Here is an 11,776-nt window from a genome sequence, read left to right as displayed (position 1 = left end):
ATGTGTACAGAAATGCATTCAAGAAAAGATTAAACCAGGAGGTTGCCAATTTGCAGTTGGACTTTAACCTGCTTGCTTTTAATAATGCTTGAATATACATCCTAATTTATAGACTTGGTGTGAATAGTATTAAAACTTCCTGACTATTCCCTTGCACTTTGAATGTTCACTGACCTGTGAAGATAGCCAAGTGGATAAACTTATACTTAGACCCAGCAAATCAGAGGGCTATTAGAAATTGAGCTAATCTCAATTTTTTCTTTTAACTTCATGTTACATATGTATTGATTTTTTTTAAACTAAGAAGACCTGAAAATAAAAATGACACACTTAAACTGACTTTCAATTCTTTCTTAATGAATTGACAGTGATGGAGTCATTAATGTATATCCTAGTCTGCCTGTTTTTACATCCTCAATTTCACATTTTCTGGTAGTCACATGAGTTATACTTGGCTTGAGCCCCAGAAGGCAAAAGAGAGCCTCTGAAGGCAGAAGGCACCAAAGAAGAGGGGCTCTAAGGGCTGAGATGTCAGTTCCTGCCATTCCATCCATCTTGCTCTGTGTATTCTTTCATTTGGACCTTCCTTGAAGAGTGTGGTCAGCCATGTCCAATGTTGCCACAAAGAACAAGGAAGATTAATGCTAAAGGTTTTTCTGGTTTGGGTTTTTTTGCTTGAGGCAATTAGAAGCCACAGATAACCTTGTGAAATCAAGTCCTGTAGAGAGGTAAGGACATAATTCAGATGCCTGCTGGGTGAATAGTGAAGGGGAGGTGAGGAAGTGGGAAACAGTGGTGGAGGTGGGCTCATCTGTCAGGAAGCTTAGCAACCATTGCTAGAAAGTGAGCTCCTGGGGCCCCTTACCAGGGAGCCTCCTAGAGTTGTGCAGTGTACAATCTGAACCAAGTCAGGCAGGGACCTAGTACCCGTAGCTTTTATTCTTTGCCACACTGAACACAGAACATAACTGACCCTTCATGAACGAACTTAATGAATGTTCCTTGAATGACATCCAAGAAAAATGTACCCAAAAGAAGGAAGAAAAGATTCTTTACCAAGAATCTAGTGATGAAAATGAAAAGAAAATCATGTTTCTGTTTTGAAGATTATACCAAGAATCAATTCAATTTTATTTTGAGAATTAGGCAGAGTCAGAAGGAAACATAATGATAGTAATAATAGCACAGCCTTATGTTGGCATAAAGCTTGACTGCTCATGAACCTTTTTTTTTTCATATTCGCTGTTTATTTCTTTATGGAAAAGTGCAGCATAGGAAATTTAGGAAAGAACTCTAACCTAAAGAACGTTAAAAGTGAAACAAAAGGTAGGAAAAGAGAAGGTAGGGAAAGTTCTTAAAACAGATTTCCAACAATATTAACTCATGGTGTTGTGTAGTAAAAAGAAAGATTGAATTGACACCCAGGAATAACCCTGGGAGCAGAATGGATCAGAGAAGCATAGCGTATATAGCCTATGAAATCGTCCTATGTCATCACAATTTCATGTTAGTCTGAAACATGAAACAGCTCTGTGTAGCCTCCTATGCTCCCCGTTTAAAGCTGGACAAGAAAGCAGAAATTTGGGGAGGAATTCAGAGAAGAGCTATAAAGCTTATTAATGACTAAACGACTAGGACCTACTGTGACATTTTCAAAGAAATAAACTTTCTGTAAATCCTTATTCATTGTTTCAGAATTCATGATGATTGAAGTAATGTAACTGCATGGGAGAGGGGCTGATACCAATCATTCCAATGATGATTATTCTATAAAAGAAATATCCAGACTTGGCTGGAAGATCTTTGTAGCAGCAGATCTTCATCAAATGTTCTTTGGTTTACCTAGTTTAGCTTCCTTGGGGAAGCACAGAATCTTGTGGTGGTTAATGACTGCAGCGGGGATAGAATAAAAAGAAATGGGCCGACTCACTTAGACTAAGTAAGCAACGGAGGAGTTAGTTTAAACAGAGGTTGTCAGAGGGGGATTTGGAATCTACTTCTCTGGAGAGTTTTAAAAATAGGCCAGGCACTCATCTCCCTGGGATGGCCTCCGCCTGCAGAGTAGCTAGAGGACAGCTACAGCCCTCTTGCGTTCCCTGCCACCTCTACCCATAGCAAGGCGACAATATCTGAGGGGGCCTCCGGGCAGGGGAGCCTGCAGTAATCCAGGCTCGTTTCTAACTAGAGTCCTTTCTTACCACATGGCCACATGGAACGACAAGTATATAAGTGAGGGTGAGGTCTGAATGTTCCCTGAACCACACTCTGTTAGCATTACCGAGACAGGGAGTTCTGTCCGCCAGCACCGTCGGCTGAAAAGCATGAAGGACACCAGTTTGTACTGAATGGCAGTGCTCTGTTGGATTTCATTTGTTCCACTGTTGTGTGTGTGTGAAGATACAGTAAGTTACACTAATTGGAAAGGAATTTCTGTTAAAAATCTGGAAAACATCTGGGGAAAGAACCTTCATGTTTCTCGTGAGGTTAGGTTCTTATGTCAAGCGTTTGATTCTGACATTAGATCCTAACATTTAGCATTTGAATTTCCTTGGGTCTGAGACTTAATCCGGATTGTTGTCTCTTGCTAGCAGATGGGGGTTTTCCTCTTAGAAAATGAGCTCCCTTCCAGTCCCCTAGAGCTACTGGGTCACGGCCAGCTTCTCACAAGAGCTGAAGAGACAGCAGAGCTGACAGGCACAGGCAGAGTTAGCTTTAAATGCCATGCACCCCATCATTTGGTGGGTGGGTATTGTTGCTAACTGTGCTTCCCCTTAAATAAAGAAAGTGGTGAGTTGCCAAAAAAAACAAGGATGTTCCATCTTAAGGATTAGGCTGAATTCTTTCCAGAGAAGCACCTTTTTTTTTTTTTTTAAGATGAATTTTATCCTAAAATATTTTCCAAATTTATTCAGGCACTCTATCCAAGGAAAATAAGCATTGTGCCGTGTAACTATAATCTTTAGAATTAGCACAACCTTCTCTTAACAAAGGTCTATCTTTATTCATCAAGTGGTCTCTGATGGCCTGTGTGGGGTGAGGTGACTGCCAAGGTCACAGCTATGCAGGCTGCCCAAAGGAGACACTGGATCTGGTGACCTACCACCTAGTCAATTTACAAACAGGTGGTAAAAATAGGATTTTGTTCTCTTTTAATTGTTCTTTCCTCAATGCCCCTCATAACTGCTGCTTTTCTGACAGGGCAATTTTGTTTTCTTTAGGAAAAGGAGTCTTCCCTTTACCTCCCAAATGCTAAGTTGATGCCCTTCCCCAGAAGTCTTCCCATTAATTAAGTTGGCCTGAAGGTCATAAACCGTGATCGATTTGGAGGCTGGTTGCTGCAAGGTGCTAATTAACACCCCCAAAGAGGAACAGTGTCAACAATCAATAGAGAAGAATAGAGCACTGGTAGACTTATGGCTTTGATTTTGAAAAGGTATGGGAATGCCCTGTGATGTTTTCCCCCATACTCCTTTTGAATGTTAATGCTTTCTTGAAGATGATTTCAGACACACTGCTAGGATACTGCCTCTACTCGCTGAAGCAGAATCCTCTGAAGAGTTGCTGAGGCAGAACCGAAATCATGGCTCGCCTCAGAGAAGCAGCTGTATTGGCCGCTAATGATGCCTCACACAGAAAGAGGATGCTCCTTTAACTCGGGGTGTTAATGGGAAGTTTCTAAGCCTGAAACAACAGCTTTAGCTCTGGGGTGTGCCATCAGCTGCTTGCAGCTTACCACTGTCTACTGCTTTAACACAGCTTGGTTGGGAAGAATGGAAACTAAAGAGGCTTGTAACTACCTGTAACTGTTCCACCAGGAAATGGATCAAGTGTTTGTTCAGCCAGATCCAGGTATTTCACCAAAATCTGTATCTCTGATGGGCTAATTAAACGTTTTTCTCTAACTTTAAATATATGCATGAGCCATGATCGCATGGATGCCTTCTGGATCCAAGTTCTGAATTTAGATCTAGCTGTCAGATAAAGTCTAATTAAATAGTTGCTAGGTAAAGTTAATGCGAGCGGGTGAAATGTAACGATGCCTTTATTTTTAAAGCATGCTTAAGTTTATAATGCTACAGATACTGGATAAAGAGTAGTAAAACGCTTTTTTCTTTGCTAAGCTGCAGTAAATTATTCTTGAAAGCTGTTTGCCCATTACAATATATTTTTTTCTGTTCACCTAAAACATCCAGCCTTCCAAAATGTAACAGGGATGTTCTAATTTGTTTACAAAGGATCACAACCCAACAACTCATAATGATGGTGCTGACCGTCCCTGCTGTCCCTGGGCGATGAGCAGTATGCAGCCCTAGCCTTTTGAGGTATCAGCAAGCACTCTCTTTCACTAGGAAACACACAAGGGAAAGAAAACTGAGTAGAACAGTAAGGTTTATCGTTTGAAGTTAAAAGTTCCGGTTTGCTAGTGGTGCCTTTTGATACCCCCATTTACTGACTGGGCTCTTGCACGGTATTTTTCTGTTGTTCTCAGCAAGGCTGCAACCTTGCCCTGCAGTGCCTTTAAAACTCTTTAAGCAGATGTTAGGAGGAAGATGAAGATAAGGAAGGAAAACTGAGGTTAGGACTCAGGCTGAAGACAAAGGTCTCCTGCTGACCAGCATGGTGAAACAGGTACAACAGGGTTTACTCGCAAACCCAAGCAAACGTGTCTGCAGGCTGACTTTGCAGGGATGGGCGGAGGAAACAGACTTTCTGGTGCAGTAGTGGGGGCTGGCAGCAGTTCTGAAACTGCCTGTTGACATTTGTAGCTGACCACATTCGCTTGTCTTTAAAATCATTATTTATGGACCTTCTACTAGCCTTGGTCTATTTTTTGAGTGTTCAAAATAATTTTACTCTTAACCATCCTGTGAATTCGGAAGCATCAGGGATGTTGTATTGGAACAGGAGTTCTGTATTTGGAAAAGAGGAATATGGAAGTAGCCATGTATTTATGTGAGCTGAGAAAATGGTGTGGGGGGAGTCATGGTTAAAACGCAGGAAGTACTTAGAAAGAGCCAGGAAGTCTTTACCTGAAGGTCTTGGCTGGCCACCAAGAGGGCCATGAATTCTTTGAATTTATAGGAAATATTTTGCATCTTTGCATATATATCCTGGAATGCAAGTTGCTGTTCACTGGATTCAGCCACAGAATTTCCAAAAGAGATGAGGTGGCTTTGGTGGAGGGCTCCCAATTGTGGGAGGAGATGTATAATAGGGTTGATGGGATGCTTAGACGTCTGGGGTGGCTGGGTGGGATGGAGGGTGGGGAGTGCCTCCAGACACTCCAGCTATACAAACAGCCATGCAGCTGAGGCTTCCTTTAGCTCAGAAAGTCGACAGTGATTCTTTTCTGCGTCAGTCTCAGGATATGTATTACTTCAATCATTAAAAGCCAGGTTAACATTTCAACAGCCAGTTTCAGAACGGCTGCAGGATAGTGCAGCCCTTTGAGGAAGGTCGTCCCTGACAGTCGTTGCAAATTCAGTCCCGCTTACGTAGCCAGTTCCCTTCCTGTTACAGTCTACAGATGGGTCTCACCACGCTGCCAGATAAATATAAACAAGGTACACAGGATGTCTCTGTGGGACAAAGTATCCTGTCCGTCATGTGTGAGTGTACACTGGACAAGCCTGTGAGTGTTCTTGTTCAATGGATGAACTACTTTTTACATCTACTTTTGAAATTATGTCAAGTCATATAACTAGGTTTGTGGCCTAGAAGTTTCAAAAATTAGGTACAGCAATTATGTGGTTTCGGAGTACTTAAAATACAGACTGCATTGTTTCACTGTACCTTGTATGCCATTAACAGCTGAGGGATGACGACTTCCTACTGATTCCGACATTCTTTTGGGGGACGCTACTCTTTTGAATTTTATGATTTGGGGTGGTTTACTTACAATCTCCATTCCTGCCTGGAAAATTAGAAATAAATCTCACTTTGCACAAAAATCAGTTAAAGAGAAAACAGTCGCTCATCATCACCTATTTCTTGAACACACACTATGTGCCAAGCAGGACTACACACGTACTGCATAGACTGCAGCTGTTATTGCAATTCATTGCGGGAGGGAGGGCGCCTGAGTTGAGGACCACAGAAGTGAGATGGTGAAATCAAATGCCTGTGTGTGGTTTCCCAGGACAAGGGGACAAATGCACTGAACTGATTCTGTTGCTGCCACTTGAAAAATAAGAAAAGAAACACGTCATTGTTTTAAGATAGATTTTCTCCAGATAAAGTATTTTTTCTTACCGTGAAATTGTAAAATAAGATGCTAATGAGATGAAAAGTCTGAACGACCCAAGCTTGAGATGGGTACGTGTTGACATTGATAGTTTCCATGTAAGACAATGGGATTTAGGATATTTTAAATGACTACCCTTCCCCACCAAAAAAGCAAGATAGGTAAGAAAGGATTGACCCCTTAAACATAGGGAGGGTGCTTAATTCTAGCTGATTTCTCTATTTTGGACCCATCAGCACTGAGGCCAAAGAAAATTTAAAAAAACAAACAACTACTTCGTAAATCATGAGCTTTATGACTATTAAAGTGTCATTGTGACCCAGACTATTTGTGATTCTTTGAAACAGGATCTATTTCAAACACAATGGTCTGACATCCCAGTTAGGCTGGATGACGTGGGCTTTTTTTCCCCTCCTCTGTATCAGCCAGCACCTCCAAGTTTGAATTCAGTTCCCTGGACTCTAAGGGGCCAGGGATTTGCTTCAACCTCTATTTAGAGAGCCAGTGACCCCAGAGCAGCAAGGAATTCCTCAAGGACCTTGTTGTTTAATAAGGGGAAGTTGACGAACACCGTGGAGACACGTCCTGTAATAGATGCTGCCACAGGATGCAGGTGAAATGCTGCTGGGGACAGAGCAGGAAGCCCTGGTGCCTTGCGTGAAGGGAGATACTGAGGCTCCACCAAGGAGGTGGGATTTGGTGTGGACCCCGAGGGAGGGAGAGAAAGCTGAAGGTGGGAATAGGGCGAGGAGGAGGGGATCAGGCAGAGAGCATCATGTCTCAAAGCTCAGAGGTGGGAAACCTGGAGGTGTTCAAAGTAGCAGGTGTCAGGTAGAGCTGCAGAGCAGACAGAGTCAGGATGCTTTCCTTAGGTGTCTGCAGATCAGTTACGTGTAAGTTTGTTTTTGTCCACTGGTCATTTTACTCAAAACCAAATGTGATTTGATCTTTGTTGTTTTTTGAACTTATTTTGAAAATATAGTAATACCTTAGAAAAATTCCACTGTCAGAGTATATGATCTAATTTGTGGTCCAGAAAACAAGGGTATTGGGTCCATAAGGGGGTTAATGGGTGGGTTAGGGTCTTGGACATGGGAGCACGTGGGTTTTCTGAGGGGAGGAGCGGTAAGACTTGAGCTTAGAATGATGAATCATGACGCAGTATAGAGGAAGTATGGGGAAAGAAAGAGAGGGCTTCTTTGCAAATTAACTAAAGTGAGTGGCCTATAGTGAGAAGGACCATGGCTGGGATGGACTGCTCACACAGGGCTTCGTGACTAATTCAGGGTGTATACACTTTGTGAACATCAGAGTCCAGGGAGCTTGGTTTGAGAAAAGGGATGTATTATATGACTTTTGAAAATGGCATCTTTTAACTAAGGTTTCCTTAGTCCATATTAAAATTAGACTCTATTTCCTGAGCACACACAAATGGACCCAGCAAAGGGAAGACAGGTATGCTGCGTGTTGGGGGAAGCCAGTCAGGATTAAAATACTGCCACGAGTAACTCCGGTCCTTCTTGTACTTAAAATAACTGCCTTTTATTTTTATTAACACTGATGATGGTTGTGTCAAAATCTTTCAAAATAATTTACTCGCCCAAATTCCGCTGTTCATCTAAAAGAAACATTTCATTTTTTAGGTAAAAGCAATCGTGAACATTTCCTAAGAATCATTTCTACCCAAAAGGGACATTTTACTCTAAGACAGACATTTACAAAATTTAGAGGTCTTTGAATATTTTTGTACTGTGGTGGCCAAGTGATGACATTTATTTCTATTTCTGCATCTTATTATACTGATGCTTCCTTTAACTTAAACATGCTGTTGAGCTTTCCAAATCTGTAAATTATTGATTAGCTGATTGCAGGTTTAAAATCAAGCAGGCTTTTCTAGGGATTTCGATCAGTCCCAGGCAAAATTGTGAAACAGTTGTCATTTCTTTCTGGATCTCTGGATCTCCATCTCCCTTTATAACCATCTCCTGCTCTTCTCATCTCTACCCAGTCTCCTTTATCCTTCCCCAGGACTCTCCTGCTGGACGATCTGCTCACAGTACCCATGTCTGCTTCCCACAAGTCCTTTCTAGCAGCCCCTCGTTCCCGGCAAGATATTCCTTCAATTTCCTTTCTATCTACCACATTTCTCCCTCCTTCAAATAGGAACAGTATTCAAAGACAAATCCCTACTAATGTGTTAATGTGTCACTTTCCTTGATAAAATACTGCAATTTAATAGAGACCTTTGATGATTTGACCAAATGAAGTTATTTTAATAGGAACTTGGGCACCACACAATATGCTGGGAAGGGAGAGGCTTACAGTTTATAAAGATTTGTAGAGTTCTCAAAATGCTTTCATCTCTAATTTCTCCTCAATTTGGTATATCCAAAAGGGGTTGATGGTAAAAGGGTCAGAGAATAAGAGTATATATTTATATTTTAGCAGGCCTCTCAAAACACATGACTAGGCTACAAAGAGGGTTAACCATATCCTTGCATCTGCCTTTTAATCAGCATAGGGTGGTAAAATTGCAAATTAAAACTGAGTTTTAAATCATTCTAGTCGTGGCTTCCCTGTGAAGAAGTGAGACCCCAGACTTATTTATAGGGAGATGTGGGTCATAATTTGAATTGAGATGACTAGGTTATTTACTGGATCTTCTTGGAATGGTTCCCCTCAGTGCAGCCCACAAATGAATTGTGTACCCATTCTAAAACCTGAGTTATGGGATGAGCCTAGAAATGATAAGATGTTGAGCTAGGAGACGAAGACTTGATACTTTGCCTCGTACAAAGGCCAAGGCTGGAGAAGACTGGTCCAGGGAGTCATGGCAGCGCTCACTGAGTGGAGACCAGTGGTGGGAAGGGAGGGACTGAACAGGTATTGCTATACTAGTCAGCCAGCTTACGGCTAGGGAGTCATTAACACAGGCTCACAAGGTTCTGTACCCAGTTCTCCACTGTTTCCATTGAACTTCACAGACCTAGCAATCTTTATGTTGTAAATGTACACAGTTAATGGTCCTCATTTTTCTTCTATTTCCCATTTGGATTAGGTAGTGTTTTCATAAAGAACTTCCTGAAAATGCATACCTGCCTCAGCTGTGTTGAGAACAGACAAAGACAAGGGCTCTGGCTTCATCTGGGCTGGAGGGAAAATGGACATAGAATGGGATTTTAGTAAGCCAGTGGGGATGGCAGGGACCAAAGAGAGGGGTCCTCAATAGGATATGAAAAGACAAGAGGGAACATGGTAGGTACTGCCTAGGCATCTATTCTTCCATCACTACATGGCTTTCTTTTGGCCCAGCCCTTGGAGAAAGTTTAGAGATTCCTTCTTTTCTCTGAAAAATATGATGGTGAGCCTAGAAATAAAGTTGCCCGTTGGCGTTGACTCTTTCTCCTTCCCTTTCTTTATTCTGCAGCTTCTTCAAGGTGCAGCCACCATGATCTCAGCAGGCTGATGATGGAAGAGAAGGAAACTGGGAGACCCTGTGCTCCAGCTTCCCTGGACGATGGATGGAGGACAGCCTATCCCTTCACCCCTAGTGCCCCTTGGGAACGTGTCATCAGATTCTAGCATGTCTCTGGAGCAGAAAACCACATTTGTTTTTGTGATTTTGTTGTTTATTTTCTTGGGCATCCTCATAGTCAGGTGCTTCCGGATCCTTCTGGACCCTTATCGGAGCATGCCAACCTCGACCTGGGCTGATGGACTTGAAGGCCTGGAGAAAGGGCAGTTTGACCATGCCCTTGCTTAGCAGGACAGGAGCAGGAACCCATCCTGAGGAGCAGAAATGCTTCATGTCTTGGCGCAGGACTCTCTTTAGTCAACGTTCTCAGCAACTCACATTTTATCCGTATCTGGTTCTAGAGCCACAATTCATTTATTCGGTGAACTTTGGAGGATATTGGAAATGGAGGTTTATATTCTTAACCCAAAATAGGAAGGTTTAAATTTCAATATTTACTCAATGAATGAATGTTGAATGTGTGTGATGGTGCAACTGAGAACATCTATAGTGACTTTGCCTAAAATGAAGCCCTACCGGACCTGACCAGAGAAAAAGACTAGAAATGATCTGAGCTGAATCTGATGGCAGGGCCAAAAGAGGCTTCCTTGTTCTAATCATGTCTCCCAGTTTGTTTCATTTTCATGGGAATCTGGGTCCTGGGCAGAGAATGAGGAAGAAGTTGCTGAGTGGACCCAAAGCAGGTACTTGTTTTCTCCTAAAGCAAAGAGCACTGAAAGGCAATAGGAATGCTTAGAAGAGGTGGTTGATCCTTGGAAAATATGGGTGAGGATGATATCATTTTACTTTTCAAATAAAACTGAATTCAAAGGCTTACAGAGGTTGAAAAACTATTTACCAGGCCAAGTACATTCTGGGTATTCATATTAATAACATGCATAGAGGTAACTATACATAACCTGAATTTACTTTCTTTGCACAACTGGTTGAAATAATAGGTTGCAAGTACTGCTTCAACGTTTTTTTTTAAATAAAAAGTTAATTGTTTAGAGGAGAAGACTTTTACAGTCTTAAGAGGAATGTGTGTTTATGACTGAATAGAAACCAAATAAAATTTTTCAAGAAACAGAAGCGTCTCCTCTCTTATTTCAGCGCTCGGGAGGCAGAGAGTGGCATCGAATACTGAGGGCTAACTGTTCTGAGAAAGAGAGCAAAGCCCACAAAATGTCATGTAATTCATCCCTCTCCCATTTCAGGAAGGGCTCCCACAAATTTTTCTGACACGTAAGACCTATTCTAAGCACTGTTTAAGTCCCCCCAAAAGAGAGATATGAAAACCTCTTATTCCAACTTCTGTACTGATAGGAAAAGCTTGCATCTAAACTCCTTAGGTTGTATTTATAGTCTATGTCTTCTAATTTTCTCCTCAGCTAGCCATCATTTTTTACATTAAAAAAAGTTAAAAAAAACCAACTATGCCTAAAAAGACAGCCCTTAGTAAACCAGCTCCCTTGTATCTCTCTCTCTCTCTCTCTCTTTTTTTTTTTTTAACATTTTGACGGTCCTTCTGCCCAGATTTCCCCCCTCCCCATGTTCCCTCTTGATTTTTTTCATTAAAAAAATAACAGCTTTATTAAAATATAATTCACATACCACAAAATTTAGCCTTTTAAAGTATACAATTCATTGGCTTTTAGTATATTCACAGAATTTTGTGTGACCATCATCACAATATAATTTCAGAATTCTATACGCACCAGCAGTCACTTCCCATCCCTCTTTCTCTCAGACCCAATAATTTCTAATCCACTAATTTCTAATCTATGGATTTGCCAATTCTGGACGTTTCGTACTATTGGAATCAAAGAGTACATGGCCTTTTGTGTCTGGCTTCTTTCACTTAGCATGTTTTTAAAGCAGGTTCATCCATGTTGTAAAATGATCAGTACTTCATTTCTCTGTATGGCCAAATAATGTCCCGTTGTTTGGTTATATTACATCTTGTTTATTCATCATAGATCATGGTAATCCGTTGGCCAGTCTAAAGAATGCTGCTA

General features: G+C 41.5%; 1 protein-coding gene across 1 annotated transcript; it reads left to right on the top strand.

Moving 5' to 3' along the window:
- Window positions 1–697: 697 nt before the first annotated feature.
- Window positions 698–10,847, top strand: CTXN3 (cortexin 3). Its single transcript, XM_032628502.1, has 3 exons — window positions 698–756; window positions 3,219–3,433; window positions 9,672–10,847. Exon 3 carries the CDS (start codon window positions 9,762–9,764, stop codon window positions 10,005–10,007), a length of 246 nt encoding a protein of 81 aa, XP_032484393.1. The 5' UTR covers window positions 698–756; window positions 3,219–3,433; window positions 9,672–9,761; the 3' UTR covers window positions 10,008–10,847.
- The last annotated feature ends 929 nt before the right edge of the window (window positions 10,848–11,776 follow it).

This window comes from Phocoena sinus, chromosome 3 (assembly GCF_008692025.1).
Source record: "Phocoena sinus isolate mPhoSin1 chromosome 3, mPhoSin1.pri, whole genome shotgun sequence".
NCBI lineage: Eukaryota > Metazoa > Chordata > Mammalia > Artiodactyla > Phocoenidae > Phocoena > Phocoena sinus.
This window is presented reverse-complemented; position numbering and strand designations above follow the sequence as displayed.